At 33.1% G+C, this 25,156-nt stretch overlaps 1 protein-coding gene across 4 annotated transcripts in view; it reads right to left on the bottom strand.

Moving 5' to 3' along the window:
• Positions 1-25,156, bottom strand: part of DYNC2H1 (dynein cytoplasmic 2 heavy chain 1) — a 290,676-nt gene that overhangs the window by 151,076 nt on the left and 114,444 nt on the right. For 3 of the 4 annotated variants that reach the window (XM_070624815.1, XM_070624817.1, XM_070624818.1), the window contains 9 exons: positions 25,025-25,134; positions 19,927-19,947; positions 18,407-18,505; positions 17,353-17,476; positions 10,888-11,051; positions 9,114-9,233; positions 8,158-8,292; positions 6,475-6,618; positions 2,686-2,775 (listed from right to left, as the gene is read on the bottom strand). In XM_070624815.1, coding sequence (XP_070480916.1) covers positions 2,686-2,775; positions 6,475-6,618; positions 8,158-8,292; positions 9,114-9,233; positions 10,888-11,051; positions 17,353-17,476; positions 18,407-18,505; positions 19,927-19,947; positions 25,025-25,134 — 1,007 coding nt within the window. The remainder of the gene's footprint in view (positions 1-2,685; positions 2,776-6,474; positions 6,619-8,157; positions 8,293-9,113; positions 9,234-10,887; positions 11,052-17,352; positions 17,477-18,406; positions 18,506-19,926; positions 19,948-25,024; positions 25,135-25,156) is intronic. The other variant, XM_070624816.1, reaches the window with a different exon arrangement.

Genomic DNA, 25,156 nt, shown 5'->3' with positions numbered 1-25,156 from the left:
AAGAAGTAACCCTCACTATACCTTACTGATATGTTAAATCATTTTGGTACTGAATACTTATTATATCCTTCCTTAATTACATCACACAATATATGACATAAGGATTTAAATCTTGTCAGTAAATATACTATATTACTAAAAATAAAATAATATATAAACTCAGGCACAGATATATCGGTTAGAAACAAATAAGAAAAGCTACTGATCTTTGGAATGAATAAGGAAGTTTACCTTATCTTCGACAAAACATTTTTCAAGAATAATATTTATTTATAACATATCTACTTTCAAAGAGGATTTGGGTAGCACCTTAAAATAACAGTAGTTCCATAATATTTTCATAAGTAACAGCCTATATGAGTGTAGAGGTCTTTAATGGGAAGTAAAAAAGCACTAAATATATTGTTAGGAGAGTGACCAAAATGAAACTTTGCAGCCTTCGTATATTAACTATAAAATAAAACAATTAAAGCTACATTGAAAAACTAATCATACAAATTCAACAATATAGAAATCAAAAAATAAATCCAATGATTAAAAAATAAAATATAAAAACAATAATTATAATAAAGTAGACTTGTTCTGTAAAGCAATGTTTGTTCTCTAAAATACCAAGAAAATAGACAAATATGGAAAATAAGGGAGGAAGGCAAAAATAAACAAGTTTAATAAAAATTCAAAGAAGATAAAAAAAGAAGATATCTAAAAACCACAACTTGGTAAAAATTAAAAAGATTGGTAATATCCAGGGTTAACAAGGATGCAAAGAAGGAGATACCTTAATTATTCTGTGGGTACAAGTATTAACTCATAAAAAACTTTTAGAAGGCAATCTGATAACATTCAACAAAATTTCAAAAGTACGAATCCTTGGACCAGCAATTATACTTCCATTGAGAAATCTACTGAATAGAAATACGTACATATATACATAAATATACTGTACAGGATTTCACTACAGTCATTCATAATAGAAAAAATATACAAATTAATATCCACCAATAAAGTAGTAGTTCGATGAAGTAGGATATAACCATATGGAATACCACACAATCACTAAAAATAATGAGATTACCATGTTTATATTATGGAAAGATCTTTAGGACCTACTGCAACAAGAGACACAATAAAACAAAATATATAGCAAGGAAAATAAAAAACTGTACCTATACATTTGTACATATGAATAGGAAGAGAGAGGAAATGGACTATAAAGAACAACTCAAACCCTGAACTGGTATACACTAAGGAAGGAGTAAGAATTGGAGAAGAGGGTTACTCAGATGTAGAGGATGTTGGAGCTGGAATTGAAACCCATTCTGCTTGATGTTGAAGACTTCTTGCTAACAGGCTGTGGGCGAAACAAATACTTATATCTAGAAATGTGAACTTGATCTCAACTTTTTAAAGTAAGTTTGAAACTCTTTCAGAAAACATCTTTAAGCTTTATTTGTGTAATAAAATTTTAAGATACTATATGAGATAATGCATTCTGCAAATGTTAGAGATATCTGAGATCTACCAGATGAAACTATAGATATGTCACCCCTATATCTAGGATCATAACATTTTAGTGACAAAATGGGCTTCGAGATTATTTGCTTACAATCCCTCATTTTATACAAATTAATATTGAGGGCCAAACGGGTTATTTTTAGAATGATAGTTAACTGTGAGACATTTAAAAGAAAAATATAAACTCACAGTTTTCATTAAAAAAGGAATTCTTCAGAAATGTTCAACCATAATTCTCGGAACTTGCAATAATATCCCCTGTCAAAGCACTGGAAAGTACTTTGAAGGATTTATTCTGTCTCAAGTAAAGATCCTCAACAATATCACTCTAATCACAAAAATTACTATTCCTTCCCAAAGAATATATTAACTATATCTTTTTCAAGATTTTTCTAAGAAGCCTATATATTTGGACCATAACAACTCTATTTCTCTCACTTAATTGCCTTTACAAAGCTCTTCTTCAACATATTTCAAGGTATACCCTAAGACTGATATTAAAAAAGAAAATCCTAAGTGAAAAGCCTCTGTGTTTTCTGTAATATTCAAAAATTTCTAAAATATGTTTCTTTATATATTCCTCTGGGCCCTTATAATATGAAGACCTCTGTGACAAATTTCTCTCATAACTCAGGCATTAATTTACTTCCTAATACCATGAAAAGGAAAGGATTTTGTCTCCCAACCCAGGGGACATTTGGCAATGTCGAGAGATATTTTCGATTTTAACAACTGGGGGAGGGAGTGCTACTGCATCAGTTCATAGAGGTCAGAGACGCTGGAAAACACCCTAAAATGCACAAAACAACCCCCTACAACGAATAATAATGTGGCCCAAAATGTCAGTAGTGCTGAGGTTGAGAAACTCTAGCTAGAAAATGACCTACATATTCTACTGTAGGTTCCTCCTTCAGTGGCTACCAGGATGTTCAGAGCTAAATCATCTAATGCAGCGTTTGCTCTCCTTCTTCATTTGTCACTTTTCTCCCTACCACATCCCAGAATGCAGTAAGACATTCCAGTTAGTAATGAATATTATTCTGGGAAAATATCAGAAATGCCAATTTTAATATCTTTATAGTAGGTAAGGAGTCATATAATTTAACTGAAATATATATTAAATCAAGGTTCAAGTAATATTTTATATGTGAAAAATATAATGTTTCTTACCTTAAATAAACAACGGCATATATATTTGTATACCATATGTTTTAACGAGCTGATAAGAGACTGGATTCTCTGTTCTGTATTTTCAGAATCCTGTGGATTACAATTTAAAGATTAAGAAACCATTAGGAAATTGGGGCTGGCCCCGTGGCTGAGTGGTTAAGTTCGCGCACTCCGCTGCAGGCGGCCCAGTGTTTCGTTGGTTCGAATCCTGGGCGTGGACATGGCACTGCTCATCAAACCACGCTGAGGCAGCGTCCCACATGCTACAACTAGACGGACCACAACGAAGAATATACAACTATGTACCGGGGGGCTTTGAGGAGAAAAAGGAAAAAATAAAATCTTAAAAAAAAAAAAAGAAAGAAACCATTAGGAAATTTATAAACTTTTAAGAAGTACCTCATAGTTTAACCATGCTTATAAATCGTTCCTCCAGACTCAAAGCTAATTCTGGAACAGTTATGTTTGCCAATCAAACTCAACAGATTAAACAAATAAGTGTATTAAACTTGTAAACTAACACAGTTAAAAAGAATGTAATTTTCTTTAATGTATACAATTAAAGCTTTCAATAAATGAAAATTACCATTAATTTCCAATAATACAATATGAACTGAATTTGACCATACCACTTTGATTCCTACTGGCATTAAAAATACTACATCAATCTGGGTTAAAGTCATTTTGTTACTTGTACCATAACCATCAATCCAGCCCCTAAACAATAAGACCAGAACCACCCTATAAAGAATTTTCTCATCCTCAATATAAGAACCTAAACAGTCTTAAACCATGCCTTCCAAGTTGAATACAGATGAACAAAAAACTTTGATATTTATTCTGTAAAAACTCATAGACATCTTCAGTTTTTTACCCGCTTTTGTACTTCCATTGTACATGATTGCAAAGATTTGAAAAAATATCATTGATGGCTATTTCCCTTGATTAATGAAAAATGGATTGGGGTAGAAATTGGGGAGAAGGAGGTTGTAGAGGCTGGTCTTTCCCTTGAATGTGATATACGTTTTGCATCGCACTTCAGGGAGCACTTGGAGAATACATGCCTTGCAAAGTTCAATTCTGCTATAATATTTAGACTAAATTTGCTTGCGTCCTTCTGCTTAAAATTGACAACAGAAAAAACCTAGTAAAATAATTTTAATAGTTTAGATAAATACATCCAGGACAAGCAGAGTAATGTATGAAAGTGGTATAAAACATCACGAACTAGAACTCAGATGTATCAAACCTAGGCTTCTGGCCTTGTTAGTAGTATATTCTAACTGAGAGAGCTCATTGTTTATAGTTCATACGGCAAACACTCCTTCTCATTTCACCACGTATTAACAAAGATCACATGTGCAACTGAGACTTGGATCCACTAAAAGACACTCTACAGTGAGACAGAGTACAGTACCTACAAGATCCAGTGACTTTTCAAAACACTAAAAAGCAAATTTTTTACTCTACATACTTAAGATTATATTACTTTTTAAAATAAATTCAAATGCACACACATAAGTACACATACATACACATGCACAAGGGTCAATGTTATTCAATGGCCATATTATCACAAAACTATTGTTACTGAGGAGGTACTAAGTTATAAGCTTTTCTAAAGAGTACAAAATAATCAATGTTCTCATGAAGTTTACTTAGAACTTCTAACCTCTATCAGTTCTCATACCAGTTTTAGAGTCACTGATTTTTAACATGAATATTTTTTGACTAAAGGATAAAAAGGAATTTAAAATGAAGTTATTACTGTGTTAAGTAATTAACAGGAAATTTTTAATGCAAAAAAGGTAAGTATAAATGACTCTTGGTTTTATCTGCTGACACAGTGAATTAGAAATATGATCAATTATATATCATGAACCAACTCTCACAGACTTATACCAGTCTGTGTTTCTTATAAAAATGCACTATACAGGTTCAATAAACGGTTTGATTAAATTTAACATATTTTAAAATTCAAAAATATTTTTAAAAAACTAAGGACCAAAACCACAATTATTGTTTGCCTCTTGAAACCTAGTGTTTATGCAAAGGACATTACAAATATACATGGGAGAAATGGTTATCTTGTCTACTATGACTGAGTAAACAGATTTTTGCTAATAAAACTTCTGCCCAACGTATTAGCTTTTCATTAAGTGTCATTTTATCTCACTTTTGAATGTAAGAACTTCAAATGAGACACATTAGTGGAAAATAAATCAGCAAAAATGTAATCATTATTTATAATCAAGTAAAGATTTTCTAAAATAACTCATTCTTGAAAATATTAAGTAGTCATACCAATGAAGACAAGGATTTTTTTTCCTGTTTTCTTTCTGCTATGTAACATAAGCACCTAGAAAAATGGCTGACACATAGTAAGTCTGCAATAAATATTAATAGAAAGAATAATAATCTTGGCTTAGAAAAACAGATTTAACATAGTTGAATATGAAATTTTGCTCCCTAATTTAACTACAAGAACAAATTACTCTCCTCCAAAAAATAATTTTAGAAAACACCCATATTAGTAGTATACCAAACACAAAAATTATAAAGAATAATTTGATGAATCTGGTCTCATAAAAATATTTTTGCAATAAAGTGAAAAAGCAGATAATAACGTTAAAATCTGCAACATATGACAAAGGTTTAAAGTCCTCAATATGTCTCTTATAACTCAATTTTTTAAGTATTAATACAAGATGTAAAAAAATAATAATTCATTGAAGAGGAAATACAAATGTAAAATAATCCTACATTTATCTTACTAGTGATCAAAGACTTACAAATACAATGCAATGTTTTTCAATTACTTAATAGGACAATTATTCAAAGACGTATAATATCCATTCTTGGTTAAGTTGTAGATGGAAAAAGGCACTCTCATTGCATCAGTTTAACACATCAATAGCATATATTTCCAAAGGACAATTAGTATTTGTTTAAAGGCTTACCAATGTGCATTTTTGCCCCAGCCATTCAAATCTAAAAATTTAACTAAGAAAATAATCGAGAAGCAAAACACTGAAAAAACAAAACTCTAAGTGTCTGTAGCTGTTCAAAACATAACCACCAAATTCTTTGACACTCTTTCTATCAAGAAGTGAAGTCTATTTTCCCAACCCCTCAAATCTGAGTTGCCTTGTGAAGGCTTCAACCAATAGAATACAGCAGAAATGACAGTGACCCAAGACTGGGTTATAAAAGATGATTCAGCTTCTGCCTGGTTCACTGGAATACACACGTTTGGCAGCCCAAGATGTAACATAAGAAATCCAACTACTCTGCACTATGGGGAAGGCAAGCCTCATGGAGAGGTGCTGCAGTCAGCAGTCCTAGGCATCAGGTCCTCCCACCCTAGGGAAGTGTGTATCCCCATTATCTAGAATAATACCTGACACAAACCACAGCCTCAAACAACAAGGATATACAGTGAAATTTTAAATGTTGTTTTCTCCAACTAATGACATTATGTGGATAATTTATCTTTATACCTTCCTGAATCATCTGAGTTTTTTTAACGATCATCTATTACTTATTAATTTATACTCAGAACATAAATCATTTCCACTAGGAAGAACGTCACATTGGGACAGTTTGTTAAGAACATAAAATACAATTAAGGAGATAGTTTCTTTTAAATATAGTTTTAAATTTTTACATTTGGGTCTTTTGAAACAAAATCCTAAACAAGTTTCCTCAGGAAATTATTATTATAAATTAAGCACCTAGAAAAGTGCTCTCTGTGATTCAGTTTCAGCTACATGGCTACCAACAGCATACCTGTTTGTTTTGCAGAGCTCGCTGGAAAAGGCGGAGAAATGCAGCCAAACTAAAACGGTACATGTTATTAATTTTGGACAAGTCAGAGATAATGAAGTACATCTTGCTGGCACTCTCAGCCAAGGGAAGATAGGCATCCCGCTCCTGTGGTCATTGTTTGGGGAGAGAAAAACACCTCAGTACTAGTGCTTTGCTGCCACCTACAGACCACTATGCACATATCTAGTCACAGCCTTACTATTTCCACATACATACACCAAACGAAGATGACGATTCATAGAATTCTGTAACTAAAAGGAATAGTATGATCTAGTTTTTCTTATTTTTGTGAAACTGAGGGCAATATATTTTAAATATTTCTCTACTCCTCAGAAATGGTTCATGGGTTGATCTTAATGAAGACCAAGAGCTTGCATTAGGGAAAAGAAGGTAAGATAGATCATAAATGGTTGTGATCAGAGAACAAATAATGCAACTTTACATTTCAAAAGAGAACCAGTTTAGATAATGCAGGAGGGCATGACACTACTAGGTCAGCTCCGCAGAAGAGAAAACTTAGAACTATGAATCCAGTGTGTGGGACTGGTGTCAACAGGAACACTGACGGATCTGGAGAAGAGAAGAAGACTGTACCAGGTGTCCACATTAAGGTAATAAAGCACCTAGCAACATAAACACAGAAAGAGCCAACACTCACAGGGGCTTTCATTCTGACTGAAGGTAAAGAATGATAAAAATGAGAGGATCATAGGGTTAAATGGCCTCAAAGTTCTGCATGGAACTCTGAGAAGGTTCTTCATGCCATTCTGATCAAAGCATCAGGATTACAAATATGAGACTGGTAAAATTATGTGTGAAACTCTGCAATGCCTGTTCAGAACGAGATGGCACAGAAGGGTCAAACTCCTTTCGGCATAGCATGACAGTCAGGACATCTGCCAAGTTTAGCACTGGTGGAGAAGGTGGGGTGACTAAAAGGAAAATTTGGAAAAGTTACTAAAGTGAACGAGAAAGAACTACACGATGTCAGTGAGGGCCCAGGTCAGGTTGGAGCCTGGGAATTCATAGTAACATTAATCTGCTTGGTTGTCTGACTTTCTTCAAGCAAAGCTCAGTGACTAGAATGTAGGAGAGAAAATGATATATTGTACTGATAGAGGGTTGGAATTTTGCAAAAGGAAATTATCAAAAGAATAAAGTAAAAATAATTTTAACCATTTGTAAGAAAATAGTTCAGATCATCACTATCATGGGGTCCAGGACAAGCAGAAAAGAAAAATATTTTTAATGGAAAAAATAGCTTATAACTCTTTTAATTAATAAATTCAACTTGCTTTAACAAAAGTCCCCAAAATGGCAAAGATACTTTTAATAGTCATTTTCAATACACTCATTTTCAATTTCAGAACAAAACTGCAGCTCTAGAACTTTAGATAATGTTATGCCAGAAATTAGTAGAACCCAGCAGGGTACAGCGATCAGTAGTCCTTATACTCGGTCCCCCAACATCTTAGCACCCTCTTTATAATAATAAGAATCAGACCCAAGGCTCTGGTGCTTTTGAATAGCTTTCTTTGTTTGCAATCACTGTTCCCCTGAAGTCCTGATTCTACATTTCTAAATCACATTAACATAAAAGTTTAAGAAAACGTGATGTAAGATCACAAAGAAGAAAATACTTACTTGATCAAGGGAAATTTGGAGTTTGTAAGATTCTTTAAGTGACTCTTGAATAAGTGCACTACTTGCTTTTGTCTGATTCAAAGATTCAATCAAATCCTTATTTTCCAAAATATTGCCTTGTGACGTGGCAAGTGTCTGTAGGAAAAATTAACAAAAGTAATATATTATTATACATATTAAAATAACCAATTAAAGGAAGTCCATATTAACTCTCATTAGTTTGAAGATGTTTATGGGAATCATATTATTTTAAAAGAATTTCAAAATTTCAGAGCCTATAAGAATAATATAGTAAATCATTATATGATACTATATCATCAAAGCATTGTGCATGTATTAATTTTGTCAATCCAATAAAAATAAAGACTACTTAAAGTTACAGATTAAATCATAATTTCATGCTACCTTTTAATGCTTCTTAAAATTCTGAGCATGTAATAAATACTAAATAATGCAGTATAAAGACAATATTAGTTAAAAATTGCTGTCTTAAACATTACCCTTAAAATCTTATATTCTAAAATATCTTTTTCTCTGTTTGAATTTTGATTTTAAGATATACACTGAAATGTCTCTGAACAACCAAAAACATGCTGAAGGCACTATTAACTTTTTTTTGAAAAACAATACTGGGGCCGGCCCAGTGGTGTAGTGATTAAGTTTGTGCACTCTGTTTCGTTGGCCTGGGGTTCACAGATTTGGATCCTGGGCACAGACCTACGCACTGCTCATCAAGCCATGCTGTGGTGGTGTTCTACATACAAACTAGAAGAAGCCTGCCACAGATGTTAGCTCAGCAACAACTATCCTCAAGCAAAAAGAGGAAGATTGGCAACAGATGTTAGCTCCGGGCCAATCTTCCTCACCAAAACAAACAAAAAAACAAACAAAAATACTGCTATTTATGTTTGCTAAAGAGAAACGTAATGAAACATATCCTGAATAACTAAATTTACCTCTAAAAGAGATTCTTCAAGCTTGGCTAACTGTATTTTCTTATCTTCTTCCTGTTGTAATAGTTTTGTTTTCTGTTCCTCTAAATCAGGTTTCTCATGTTGAATAGTTAAAGCCAAAAGCTGAAAAAAAATTTTTTTAAGTCAAGGTTATTCTAGTGATAAGGTTCAAACAAAACAAAAACTTCCCACAAACAGGCCCTGTGTCTGATCAAACATTAAAAGTATTATGATATTATGTACCTTATTTGATTCTTTCTAGTTAAATATATGAGACACCTTCACAATTATTTCTGACAAAAAAGGCAAAACGAATAGTTAAATTGACTGGTAAAATTTTACATATTATAGGATAGCTGTCAGAAATTGCATTAATTAACATATTAATATGTAATATGTAGTTCTAAAATTAGATTAAAAATATACAAACTATGAAAGCTAGTGTTTTTCTAATGGTAAGTATTCACATAAAGAAATAAAGAGATATCTTACTTAAAATACTACATCACCAAAATCACAATGAGATACCACTTCACACACACTAGGATGGCTACAATTAAAAAGACAATTAACAAGTGTTGCCAAGAATGTGGAAAAAGTGGAACTTTCATATATTGTTGGTGGGAAAGTAAAATAGCTCAATCACTTCAGAAAAGTTTGTTCTTCAAAACATGAAGTTACCATAAGACGCAGCAATTCCACTAAAAAAACCTGAATTGTACCCTTTAATGAGTTACTTTTAGGGTAGGTGAATTGAATCTTAATGAAGCTGTTAAAAAATGCTATGTTAAATTCTTCATTTTGAAATTTAAATTAGGAAATGACATGGGCAAGTCATAAAATATATAATTCAAAATCTGCTGTATAAGCATCTTCATTTAGATTTTGTTAAAGATCTAAATAGCCCGTTTCAGCAATTATATGGAGAGCTTTTATAAAGAAGGAGCAACTTTGTCAATTAATTCTGCCAAGTTTTGAGTACAAGTTTTCTGTACATTGTTTTATTTATGTCTTATCAAGTACATCAAAAGATATTGATCATAAAACTCTATGCGGTAAGCCATACAGTATGGTAAGAAAAATATTTTAAATGGAAATTTTTAAAAATTACAACAAAGTAAAAATTGTAGCAAATATACATGCTATCATCTAAATCGAAAGAGGAAAAATCTACTGTTGCTAGCTAAGTAAAAAATAGGATAATACTCAAAAAGTCAGCAGTCGTCGTATCTTTAAAGAGGAAAAAAATGAGTGATGAGTATATAAGTAAAAGTCTGGATATAAAAAATCACTTTGAAATTCATGTATAATTCTAACCTGTAATAAGCCACACACAAATAAAGTGAATTCAAAAATGGATATGTTCTAGTGGGGGAAAAAAATGTTAGATTGGGAATCAAAGCCACTCAACTAGCTGAATAGGTCTAAATGCAATTTTCACATTTAAACTTTAGTTTTCACAATTATAAAAAATAAAGTAGCCAATCTTAATCTCTATGATTCTTCCAGCTCTCAAATTCTACCATATATGACAGGAATAGACTGTAAAATTTAAAGTTTACCAAAGGAAGCAGCCATTTGACGTTAGCAACAAATGTACAAATCTAACACAAATGATAAATGAAATAAACCCGAATGCTTCACCCTAACTTGCAAGTATACTTTTAAAAGTCTAAAAGCTAATCAATTTAACAAAATAACTTCCCACTCAAAATATCTAATGAGTATACAAAGCTACAAAAGACTTCTAAGGTAAATTATAATTGTCCATGTTTACCTGCCCTCGTAATCCACTTCTCGTTGTGGTAAAGTTAACCTCAGTAACGATGGAGGCTGCGTCCGGTGGGATAAAGGGATTTGGGTTTCTTGTTGACAAAAAAAGGCGGAATTCTTCATTGTAGTCAATAATTTTGTCACCTATCTGTACCACATAACGTGGGCCTATTTTTTTAAAATGATACAATTAGTTGCCTGAATCTTCTGTATTTTGCTACATGACATTAAAAAATATAATTTTCTAGTATTTCTAAATACTTTGTGTTATAGGCTTTTCAAGAGAGTCCTAAAGATAGCAACACTTAGGCTACCCAAGATACTATTAACTAGAATGCTCTATTAATCATCAATTATGCAAGCAAAGATAAATAATATTCAGTAAGGTGATCCTGGGATACTGAAGCATCAAAGGAGTATCTACTTATATTAGTACAGTTTTAACGTTAACTATATGTTTCATATACCAAATTTTTCTGCAATAATGGAAAACAGATGACAAAAAATAGAAACTCTCAATTTTATATTATTCTCTATTTATAAATTCAGCAATTAAAAAGTGCTTATTGTACTAGTATTTAAGATGAAATAGTTAAAGACAGAAGGAACTGGTAAAAACCCAGGATTATCAACAAATGAGTAACTGCAAAGGTACTCATTATTAACATCAAAAAGAATTTATTCAGACTGCTATACGCAAGTGATTCACGACAAAAAGTTAAACTAAGAAAAAACAAGGTTTTCATAAAGGGTGTAAAGGAGTACCTTCTAAAATAAAACAACGACATTCACCGTGCAACACATAGAGAGGAACGAATCAAGACTCATACCATAACTTACAATTCTGAACTCACAACAAAGAATTGATTTTTTAGGTACAAAACACACATCATCAAAGATTATTTTAAAAGGTTAAGTAAAACATTGCAAGGAACTTTTGAGAACCCTAAAATAGATTTTAAAATATTACTTAAATACTTTTTAAGCTAATTTGAAAAGAATTCAACAAGCACTTTATGAAAGATGATATACAAATGTCTAAAGAACAATATCAAAATTATCCTCAACTTTAATCATGAGCAGAGAAATATAAATTGAAAAGCCCAATATAATATCTCTACACCAACTGGAACGCTTAAGAAACCTTAAGCAGGAGAAATGTAAAGAAAACCAATCTTAAGCACATCACAGTCAAATCACTGAACACCAATGACAAAGACAAATTTTAAAGCAGCCAGTGAAAAATGACATATCACAGAGGAGTAACAATAAAACCAGCAGGTGCCTTCTTAACAGGAATGGCATAAGCTAGAAGACTATGGGATAAAAACTTGAAAGTGCCAAAGAAAATAACTGCCAATCCAGAGCTCTATGTCAGCCAGAAAAATAAAAATTCTTCAAAGATGAAAGAAAAAGAAATTTGTTTCCAACGGGCCTTCACTACATAAAATATGAAAGGAAATCCTTCAGATAGAAGAAAAATAATCCAGATAGAAATGAGGAGATAAAGGAAATGCTGAGAGAAGTTAAGAACACTAGAAAGGGTAAATATGTATAAATATAGATTTTAAAAACAACAATTGTAACATCATATGGAGCATGACAATGTATCACAACAATAACACAAAGGCAGGCAGGGGGTATATGAAGTACTGGAGAAATGGCAAGGTACTTATTTGTATTAAAATAATAAGTTAAAGATGTATATTGTTATATGTAGATTAACCATTAAAAAATAATAAATATTTGATTTAAAAAATCGTGTTAACTAGTAAACTATATCATTTATTGCATGAATTGGTTAACTGCATTAAATTACATTACAAATATTAAGACTGCATGGTGAATGAAAATGCAAAACCAAATGATATACTGCTTATGAGAGACATGCTTTATAAAACAAGACTAACGGAAAACTAAAAGTAAAACAATGGAAAAGTATTACCATGCAAATACTAACTCCCTCAAAATTATTGTAACCATTCTAATATCAGACTCTAAAACTTGAGGCATTTCTAGAGATAAAGAAGGACATTTTATAATGATAAAGAAAATAATCAAACACGAAGATATCACAATTCCAAGTATATATATATCGACAGAGATTCAAAATATTTACAGCAAAAATTGACAGAACTAAAAGCAAAACAAATTCAAAATCATAGACACTTTAAGATATCTTTTCAATACATGACAGAAAAAACAGAAAAAAAGTAAAGATATACAAGATAACATTACAATTAACAAACTTGATTTAATTGACATTAGAGAAAACTAAAAACAAGCAAGAGCAAAATTCACATAACTTTCAAGTGGAACTTTTATGAAATGTAACCAATTACAGATCATGAAGAAAGCTTCAACAGGATTCAAAAAACTGAATGCTTCAAAATAAGTTCTCCTATCACAATGGAGTTAAGCTAAAAATCAGTAACAAAAAAGGAAAGAGAAAATCTCCAACTGCCTAAAAATTAAACAACAAAATGCTAAGTAATTTACGAATCAAAGAAGAAATCAAAACTGTGGTATGAAGCTGAAGTAGGGCTTAGAGGGAAATTTATAGACATAAATGCATATATTAGTAAAAAGAAAAGACTAAATATCAATATTTTGAATTTCCATCTCAAGAATCTAGATAAAAGATCAAATGAAATCTAAGAAAAATAATAGGAATGAAACAACGGAGAGCAAAAATCAGTTTAAAAATACAATAGAGAAAATCAATAAAGTTAAAAGTTAGTATTTTGAGAAGATTAGCAAAATTGATAAACCCTTATCATGACTGATCAAGGGAAAAGAGAAAAAAATATATCAATATCGAGGAAAAGGATATCTTACAAAACCAACTCAAAAAGTTAGGAGAATATTACATAAAAACTACACCAATATGTTTGACAAGTTGGATGAAATAGACAAAAACCTAAAAAAAAAAATACAATTTAACCAAAGTTGACACACACACAAAATACAAACAAAACACGGCTGGCCCCATGGCCAGGTGGTTAAGTTCGTGCACTCCATTTTGGTGGCCCAGGGTTGGCAGGTTCGGATCCTGGAGCTACATACCACTCATTAAGCAGCATCCCACATAGAAGAACTAGAATGACTTACAACTAGGATATACAACTATGTGCTGGGGCTTTGCGGAGGGGAAAAAAAAAAAAAAGAGTAAGATTGACAAAAGATGTTAGCTCAGGGCCAATCTTCCTCAGCAAAAAGTATACCTTGAAAAAAAAGTAAAAAGAATACAAACAAAACAAAATAAATTCAATGCTTAAAGGGCCTCAGCTCAGGTTTACTGGCAATTTGAAATGAAAGAGTGAACATCATGAGAAACCATGCATTGTCTTAGTAAGAAGGTATCAAATAGGATTTGGGTTTATGTTAGGTGACTTGCAAATGGTTCAAAGAAAGTGTAATTGTGCTAGGGTATGGGTGCTATCAGAAAGAGCAGATAATTCTATGATTGGTATCCTTTTAATTTTTATCTAGTAGGTGAAAGAAATGAAATGAGATTAGGTTATAATTGGTAAAAAAAGAAGCAGTTGCTCAAATTAGCTGGGAGAAGTAGATGTTTGGTTATATTTGTGTTTTGGAAAGTATTCTTGTTTTTGTGCTCAGACATGAGTATGATCAGAGAGACTTCTCTGATGTTGGTGCTGTGAAACGGTTTATGTTCAACAGAAGAACACCATGGCCAAGCTGTTAGAGCCAGGTCAGCTCCCAGCCCACAATAGTCAGGGGCTGCTTTTTCCCTTCTCATTAATGCAATGTACAAATACAAGCAAAACTTATCTATGTTGTTCTAAGTAAGGAGTTTGGTTATCCTTGTTAGGGAGAGTGGTAAATAAGGGGGCTTCCGGAGTGCTGATAAAATTCTATATCTTGACCTGGGTGCTTACACAGGTGTACTCCATTTGTAAAACTTCATAAGCTGTGTATTTATGTGTGTGTGTGTGTGTGTGTATATTTATATACGGATATATATGTATTTCAATAAAATGGTAAAATAGAAAAATAACTGCTTTTCGCTGGTGAGCAGGACTAGTCATGAGGAAGAGAGGGACAGAAGACCGCTGCCATTCTGTATTATTTGATTTTGTAACCCACATGTATTATTTTGATATAACATTTAAAAAAATATTTCAAAGTAAATGGTTTATTGTCTAAAAAAGACCCTTGGGTATAAGGCCCATATCTGACTCTCAGAAAACATCAGATGTAGAACTATAAAGTCCAACACAGTCTTAACTGCATGAAGCCTTGATTTACCTTGGAGTTAACCCACAATGGAGTTAATTTTGACCAATTTTTTCTTCTGGACACAAAACCTTTACTGTACTTTAGAAAACTATGGAGACAGAATGACTGGGCACAAGTACAAGATTTGCTCTCCTGCTCTCTTTCCAGGGGAAGTCCTAACTTAGACGTCTGTTATCTTGGTTTCTGAATCTAGATCAGGCTCAAGTACATTTTGTTTTGTTTTGTTTTGTTGGTCAACATGTATAACAGATATTGACATTTGGGGTGCTTGTACACAAAAATATATTAATTGGATACATTCATTGTGATGCCCTGTGACTTCTATAACAGTTAGCCAAAGATACAGGAATCGGAAAGTACAAAAGAATGAGAATCCGGGGAGGAACTGTACCTTGCTCTTCTTTTTGATCAATATACACTTGAGTGGAGTTTTGAACAGTACAAATTTTAGGAGGAAAAGGATATTCTATTCCTATTTTTTGTGCCTGCTTTTGCCTCAGTATGTAGAAAGGCAGTTCATATTGCTTAGATTTAGGACACCAGGATGTAAACAAAACTGGACACAGACTTTGTTTTATGTGGTTCTAGGACAACCATCTTCTGTCTCCAAAGGAAATGCATAATGATAAAATGGCAATTCATGAGGAACTCAACACTGGAAAACGACAATCGGAAGTATACTCAAAGAGGATAACAGACTTCCACTAATGTGCTAAGAATATATCCAACCCAGGAGGACGGTGGAGAAAGTAAGATGAGGGCAGAGATTAAGTCTCTTTTCCTAATTCTGAAATAAGCAAATTGACCCAAACAACCCTGCACAACTATCTGGAGTAGTGGTTCATAATGTGAACCAATCATGATGTGAAATGTATCACTTTTCATGAGATCCAACTTCAGAGGATCTTTCAACACCCATTCTCAGACAATGCCACAGATACTGCTAAAACCTAACACTAACCAGAGCTCATGGAGGTTTATATTTAATGAGCCCTCAAAGGCCCCAATATAGGCTGAAGAGTCAAATTCAGATGGCGTCAAAGGCTCATTTCCACCTCCCCTGTAAGATAGCATAGTAAGAGCTAGCTCAACAGATCTGAGTCAGCACCAATAAAGAAGATGGAGACCAGAGACCGAACTCTGGAAGGTAACTCCAGGTGACAAAGGCAAAAGTCCCACTACTAGAGTTCTTTTCACAACATATTAACCACTGCCAGGCCAAACATATTGATTTACGGGATAACAGGTGATCAACAAATAGTGCATGCTTTGCCATTTCTCTGCTTTGCCCCAATAACTTGAATTTTCTATTTAAACCTTCTAGTGGTAACAATGTGTGTGGTGTAAGTATGTGTATACACGGGTGAATAAGTATGTGTTGATGTATGTATGCATATACACTTCATGACAAGTTTTTAGAGTTTAAAGCATTACTTTCTAATGGTCAAAGTCTGGGTTAGACTTTGCAGAAAAGAGGTAACATGGCAGTCCCAAGACTTAGAAAGCCCTGCTTGCAAGGTAGGCCTATAACTGGCATCTGGGAACTTGGATTTTGGAAAGGTTCTCACCATTCTCAGGACACATAAAAGTGGTTTGCTGTGCTCAAATTGTTTGTACAAACAATGTGGTTTATGCTGAATGCCTGTTTTCCTTTGGAGAGTCTGGAATTTTGCTATGTGCTAAGCAGAATGTCTTACATAATCAGCCCCCAGTAAAAACTCTGGGCACTGAATCTCTAATAAGCTTCCTTGGTAGAGAACATTTCATATATGTTGTCACGGCTCAGTCCTGGGGGAGTTAAATACATCCTGTGTGACTATAGTGGAAGACGACTCGGAAGCTTGCACCTGGTTTCTTGACTCCTGACTTCATCTATGTGACTTGTCTCCTTGCTGACTTTGCTTTGTATCCTTTCCCTGCAATCAGTCTTAGGCATGAGTGCAACTATGCTGAGTCTTCCCAGTAAAACACTGTACCTAGAAGAAGTCTTGGAGACTGCAGACACAGTGCCTCTTCTGTAAAGGCACTTTAAGAATTTGTTTACTTGCTATTACTAATAGACTCTGATGACATTACCATCATCCACCCAAAAGTTTCTATTTCATTAGATTGAGCAGCAAGACAAAAAATGTCAAAGTTAGTTATGAAGTTAATTACTTCGGAAATTTCAAAAGTACTTATTTTCTGGAAATTATCAAATATTTACCTTGAGCAACCAGATCTCGTCTCAATATTGGATAAAGAACAGGTTCTACACCATCCATCTCTTGTATAATAAGGGTTTTCCCAAAACGTACTGCCAACTCAAGAGCTGTGATAAAGTTACTATCCTAAGGGATAAAAAAGAATACATATTAACTTCCTTATTACTTTAATATTTGCAAAGGTCCTTATAGATAATGAATGAAGATATTAATAGGAATAATATGAATATTTTAAAATTTAATTTGTATGTTAATTCAAATTATTCATGATTGCTTTTCTAGTTATAAGTACTTTGTGATGAATCACTTTAGTTGGATAAATTATCAAATAAATTTCATAAATAATTTAAATAGACATATAAGAAAAATAAGGAGTTTCACATTAACAATAAAAAAGCCTTTTTCAATCTTTTACTATAATTTCAAATTGATGTGGAAACAAATTTTCAAATTCTATATGCAATGAGTTATCATATACTAGGCCTAAAAAAAAAAATATGACCCAAAATAATTTTCAAGATAAATATGATAGTGAGGAGTTACTACCCAAAGACTATGATTACATTTCACTGACCAATATATCAAATCTTGGAACTCATCAATGATGCTCATTGGTGAGTTAAAGGAATAGGAAATTATAAGAGGCACTGAGAGAAACTACAAGTATGCAGAAAGTCCAGGAGACTTTCTCCAAGCTAGGTTAGTAACTCTTACTTCTATAGGATCCTATACTTGTGTCTTTAATCATAGTTTAGCATAAATACTTATTTAATTGTCTCTCTAGCCTACTAGGGAGAAACTGTGACTACTTTACTCACTATTCAGTTCCCAGAGCTTAGATCAATGCCTAGCACATAGAAAGAATCAAACAAATATTTGTATCCCTTTTTTACAAATTAGAAAACTGAAGCTGAGAGAGTTTCATTTCTTTTGCCAGGTCCCACACCAGGTAAGTTACAGGACTCAGGTTTGAATCTATTTTTTCTGATTACAGACGCAGAGCTTTTTTCACCATAAGGTGCCATTACTTGATGGGATCTAAATTATAATACACACCTGCTGGTTAACAACTTCCAAACGCGAGTCTTTCAAATGTGTCTTTAACCATTCTGTAGCTTGGGAAGAAGGGTCTATAAGAAATGGGCATACTCGACTCTAGTTCAAAAATAAAACAAAGGTTATAAACTTTGATTAAATGGAAAAATGGAAATAATTTCCTAAAAATTATGAAACAATTACTGAGTGAGTTTTTCTCCCAGGCTTTGGAGAATATACAACCATAAGAAGGAAATAAAGGTACCAGAGCCCACATTAATAAATTTTACAGTGATCAGGAATTAATATTAAGTAATTACTTAACCACAGTAAAGTGAGTATAGTCCTATTTACTACACAGTAATATAGAAATTGCATATTAACAATATAGTAAGGAAGAGCCCTAGTCCCAATCTTATGCCATTTTCACCTCTCTCTTTAGCTCTTAAAAGACACAATCAAGTTATTTACTAATTATATATATATTCTCTGGTTGAAGAAACTGTACAGGTCTTAGAGGAGAAGTATGAACTAATCATAGAAGTATTGCTGAAATAACTATCAATATAATTCTTTATATTTAAGACATTAGTTCTTATAAAGCAGTACATAGTTAATATTACAAAAGTAATGTCCTAGAAGAGAAAATTACATGTTAACAGTTTACTACCTAATGAACCAGGAACTAAATTCATTACAGAATATCCCGCACTAATTAAACTATAACAATCAGAAAGTTAGAAACCAGTGAAAATTCTTTCAACACATAATGCCACTTAGCAGAGAAAAGGAAGCCAATCATATATATATATATATATATATATACACACACATACTTATATGTAAAAATGATAAACTTAAATATACATAAATATATAAATAAATAACATGATAAATTTAAAAGTCATCTAATGATCATTGTTATCTAGTAAATCAGATTTAAATAACAATGACTGACCTAATTTTTCTTAAACTTTCACATTCATTTGAAAACTATAATGCAGTTGTATCCTATAGAGATAAGACAACTCATGAAAGTCAAAGTGAAATGGAGACTTAGAAATGAGGTATATCTAATAAGAACATAGACGTTATTTCAGTGACATACCAAGAAGGAGGATGACGGTGGGGACCATCTGCCCCAGGCACCAATAGCATTTTATCAGCAACGTTGTTTAAAATTGCCAGCACATGGTGATAATAAAAAGCTAACTGACTTTAAAACAGCTTTAGTACTGTTTTAAAATTCTCTCCAGACAACGTACCCCTTTTGGCTTGCACCCAGAATGGACTACTTCCCTCCCACTGCTCCCCTAGTGCCACACTACTGTATGATCTTCCTCCAGCATCTATTTCTGGAGGTTTCCCTTACTGCTCCATCATATAAATGTGCTATTCCTAGCAAAATGAGGTGGAATTAAGTATAACTAACTATTGCACCTAGGTTTTAGATCTAACATTCAAGAGCAAACATTTCACAAATGTACTAGATTTTGCCTAACCAGGAAAATAATTACTTTAAATTTTAAAAAAGTTCTTACCCATGATTTCAAACCAATGATCTGATGCAGTGAAAAAAAGAGAAAATAATCTTTTAAAAAATCGTGTTTTTAGCAGAGAAAATACGCTTAAAATTTTCAAAGAGTACTTATAAGCTTGTATTCATCTTATTCATACTTCTCCAGAGATTCAGACAAAATCTCTAAGGTATATGCTAGGTCTGTGTTCCACGATTAAATGTAGTTAAATTCTACATTTAACAAAATACAATAGAACCCAAAATGTTGAGCTTTCATTCATTCACATATTCACTCATCTACTATATGGTGAATAATTACTATAGTAAGACATCGTGAGGGATACAGAAATTAGTAAGATATATTCCCTTACCCTCAATGACGTTATATACTATAAAGAAGCAAAAAATGAAAATTCTATAGTCAAAGAGTGCACAAGGCTCTACAGTTGGATCACAGGTGGATGTTAGGGGAAGCTGCCAGGAAGCAATTCAAGTCAGACTAAGGCAAGAAAGAGAAATTAGACTTAGCCTGACAGAGAAGTGAACAAGCATCTCAGGCAAAGATGACAGCATGATAGAGAGAGGAATAGAAAGTCTGGAGCATTTGGAAAACTAACAGTAGTGTGGCATAGTTGGAGTAAAAAAAGTGTAGCCAAAGATGATGCATATAAAATGGCAGGAGTAATAGAAGTCTTTCTGATCATGAGGAGATTTTTATGCCATGTATAGTTAATGAAATTTTTATACTTCAGGCAATGGGAAGTCACTGAAATATATTAATCCAGGGATTGTCATGATCAGATTAACATTTTAGAAAGATCACTCTAACAGCACTGAAGAAAGTGATATGGGGGCAAAGGATGAACTGGTACAGTAAGCTATTTATTCAGGAACAAAATAATGAAGGTCAAAAGGAAGTCACTGGCAGTGGACCTGGTTAGAACAGGATAAATTCAGGACATATTTGAGAAATAGATTTGACAAGACGTTGAATAACAAACTGAATGTAAAATTAAAGAGACATAGTGAGAACGCCTTGCAGATTTGCAACTTGCATTACTGGGCCAAGATTATGACATCTCCACTGGTAGGAAATAAAAGAGAAGCAGGTTATAGGGAGTTGGGGAGGAAGAGAAAAGATTATTAGAGTGGACAGCCACATTTGCCTACCCTGCATGCCCCACTCAATATACCGCTGATGGGATTATCAATCATCTAGCACTGAAACCGAGAGATGAGCAGCTGACTGAAGCTAACCAACCAGAATCCTTTTGGGGACAAACAGGTGATTCAAGCTAACCAATTAGAATCCTTTCGGGGGACTGACATAACTGCTGGGGGGAGGAGTAGGTAAGACACATCTTAGTCTGGGAACATAAACTCTGATAATAGTAAGCCTGGAATCACCAATGGCCATTCTTAATGCAGAGTGGAGAGAACCTATCTGAGAATGAATCCATCTCTTAAAATGGAGAGAGAGTGATATCCTGGTAACATTGTTTGAATCCTGAAGCTAGTCTCACTCTGTTGAACATCTCAGTTATTTAAAAGCACAAGTTGCTTTTTTTGCTTAAATATACTGTACTTGGCCACAGAAAGGTTCTTGAATTAAAAAAAAAAAAAAGAATGATTAACTGAAGGACAGAGTGTGAGCTGCCTAGGAAGCTCAAGCTCTAGATAATTATATATAGCAGGGAGTTAGAACTATGAGTCAGGAGCTCAGAACAGAGGTCAAAGGCTAGAGAGAGAGATACACAACATCTATTTTGTGTTTTTTTGTGGGTTTTCTTGGTGAGGAAGACTGGTCATGAGCTAACATCTGTTGCCAATCTTCCTCTTTTTGCTTGAGAAGATTATCCCTGAGCTAACATCTGTGCCAATCTTCCTCTACTTTATATGTAGAATGCTGTCACAGCACGGCTTGAGGAACAGTGTGTAGGTCCACTCCCTGGATCTGAACCTGCGAACCCCAGGCCACCGAAGCGGAGTGCACAAATTTAACCACTATGCCACTGGACTGGCCCCACAGCGTATCTATTTTAATTCTCTCCTTGGGGAAAAAAAAAAGATTGGGCAGAGGATATTTTTGAAAGAGATTATTTTTAAAACATCTAGGACACTCTATAATTTTAGTTTTATTTTTAATACCTATAAGTAGAATAAGAGTAGAAGTATGTTTTATAAATAAAACTAAACCCCATCTCTTGTTTGGCTAAGGCAAATTATATTAACAGGAATAAAACAAAATAAATAAGCTTAAACATACACAGAAACACACGTACCTACATGTAAGAGAGGCAGTTTTATAGCATAGACTGGCTAGATGGGAGTGTTTGCATCTTGGCTCTATCATTTGACAGCTATGTGACCTTGGACGAGGAACTTAACCCTTCTGTGCTTCAATTTCCTCATCTATAAAAGGGATAATACATGTACCTACTAGACAGGCTTGATTTAATGAGTTAAGTGTTTAAGAGCTTTACCTGTATTAATTATTAAATAGTAATATATGCACAACATAGTAAGTACTGCATAAGTGTTGATTATAATTATTTGGAGTTTACTTGAAAAATAACTTTCTCCTACGTGACTTATCTTTACAATTTCTTCAGACTATATCATATTGGTTTGCATTTCCTCAGCATGCACTGAATGGCAGGAAGGAAAAATAATCTCAAATTCTGAATAGTTTAAAGAAAACTAATTTTATACTGAACTGTCTATAAACAATAAAACCAAATATTCAATACATAATTTCACAAGAAAAATTTATAATATTGTGAAACTTAAACCAAGAAAATTTATAATCCTGTGAAATTTAAATTAATTATCTTTTCCATCTCTTTTTTGGATGCTTCTCACTCACACCTTCTCCATAGTTTCTAGTAGCCTTATAATCTTCATTATCCACTGAGTCCCACAATATTAAAAAGATCATAGAATTTATCACCCAAACCAGGAAATGTTTGAGAGTAAAAGGAAAACTATTAATAACTACATCAGGACAACAGGCGTAAATCACTTCCCAAGTAATCTAGGACATATAATTTCCATGGCCAAGTTCCTCCCCTGCCCCTCAAGGACATAGGTCATATGAGCTTTTTGCTGATGTAATAAAACTAATCCTTGTTACAAGGCCAATGGTAGATAATTCACTATTTCCTCTCCTAGACAATACATGCACTTCACTAGAAAGCTTAAAACAAATGTGAGAATTTCAAGTATCTTTGTAAGAAAAGCAAAGGAATAGTTTTGAACATAAAAGACTTTTCTTAGTACCAATAACTGACTGAGTGACTAGAGGCCTTAAATGTGGGAAGGCCTCGGCTGAGAGGGAGAATCTCAGAAAAGCTCTAGTAGAGTTAAGGAGGAGATGTGATACAGCTCTGGATCAAAAATACATTTTATTCATCATGCTTGGCCAGTTTCGCTGAGGGAAGACTTCCCAGAAACCCAATTTGTATATATTTAGAGTTCTAATTTCACACATATCACATGGTGATGTTAATGAGATGTCACAGACACGTGCTACCCAATCACATCCTTACCTACAACAGCTGATTCTAAATCAAGTATACTTCAGAAATGAGATGGAGTGTTGACCGTAATGGGAAATTCATTTCAACAAAATAACTAATTAACCTAACAAATTTTTCCAAATGGTTTTTGTTTCATCATATAAATGCTTGTAAGTATCTACAAGAAACTTGGCAATATTAAATGCAAAGTAAATCTAAGGTTATTTTAAAAATTACTTTCATAAGCAATTTTGTGTATATTCATCATGAAAAGCAATTCAGAATACAAAAGTAAATATTTTCAATTACTATCATCAGTAAAAAATAAAAATTATGTGATAAATATGTTTTTTCTAAAGGCCCAGGCCTGTGATTTGTTATGGAATAAAAAAAGAATACTTAAACTGAGTGTCTTTTAAATCTGCAAATGATTGCTTTCTTGGATTACTGAAAAAGGAAGAGGTGACTACAAAACCTTGGGGAAGAAATAAATATGGTAAAAAGCACATAGTTTGCTATAATGTAATGAATTTATTTACATACATATTTAGAGATCCAGATTTGTAATTCTAGTGTGAAAAATAATGATTAGAAATGTTTAAAAAATAAAGAACAAACCAAATCAAGCTAAAAGAAGACAAAACTGTTTAATTTTGGTCAGCAACTTCTCTGATGGTAAGAAACCAATGTAATGAGCCAAAGTATATCAGCTGATTAATAGGTCTAATCAAACTAAACTATCCAGGAATGAACAGGGCCCACAATACAAATCTTATAAAACTATGGCCTATGTTACCTCACGAGGAGCATTTAATGTTCATGCTTTCCTTGCAACTATGGAGTGACAGGATAAGGTAGCTGGTGTGTGGGCACAGAGAGGGGTTGCAGGGAGGAAGGGGAAAGCTGGTGTTATGGGGTACAAGCTACTGAGATAGAAAGAAGAGAAAAAAAATCACATTATCAAGGGGGAAAAAATTATCTTCTAAGTTGCATAACAGAAAGCTAAACCAAGTTAATAATAAAAATCAAACTTCATTTAAAGAAATGACTTACTTGTATACACGATTTGGAATTTTGTTTTCAGACTCACTACTAATAAGGTTATAATAGTTTCAAGTTTAACCAATGACCTTTGGGGAACATACAACACATGAAAGAACAATTTTCCAAAATATGCTTATGATCACCTCTAACTGATAACCCATCTCTCACTTATATCATCTTCACTTTGTATGAATTTGCTTTGCAAAACAAAATAGAACAAAAAATAAAATCATATACTCTAGATGGAGGAATTATACAACCAAATACGTCAAGTATCCTTAAAATATTTCTGTTACTATTAGCGAGTTCAATTTAGAATATTTTGCCATCAAAACAATGCCACTTTAGTTTATACTTTTATATAAATTATATGAACTATACTGAAACTTATAGATTCACCAACTGAATCATAACTGGATTTTCATTAGCAAAATATTTTCACTTTTATGTAACTAAGAAAAGAATAACTGTGAAAGCCTAAGAATTTGAAGAAAGTGCCTCCTGGAACAAGCTTCAAAAGCAACACTTCTAACGAGAAAATTAAAATTGATTCATCACCTGTAAGATAACAATAGCATTTTCTATGGAAAGGTCATCTGATGGTAGGCCTTCACTTTTCCAAATCAACTGCTCACTTTCAGTACAAAGAAATCTCCTCAGATCAAATTCTGAAAAGTTAAAGATATCAAT

Source organism: Equus przewalskii, chromosome 6 (genome assembly GCF_037783145.1).
Source record: "Equus przewalskii isolate Varuska chromosome 6, EquPr2, whole genome shotgun sequence".
Taxonomy (NCBI): domain Eukaryota; kingdom Metazoa; phylum Chordata; class Mammalia; order Perissodactyla; family Equidae; genus Equus; species Equus przewalskii.
The sequence above is the reverse complement of the archived record's forward strand: the minus strand, read 5'-3'. Positions and strand labels throughout refer to the sequence as shown.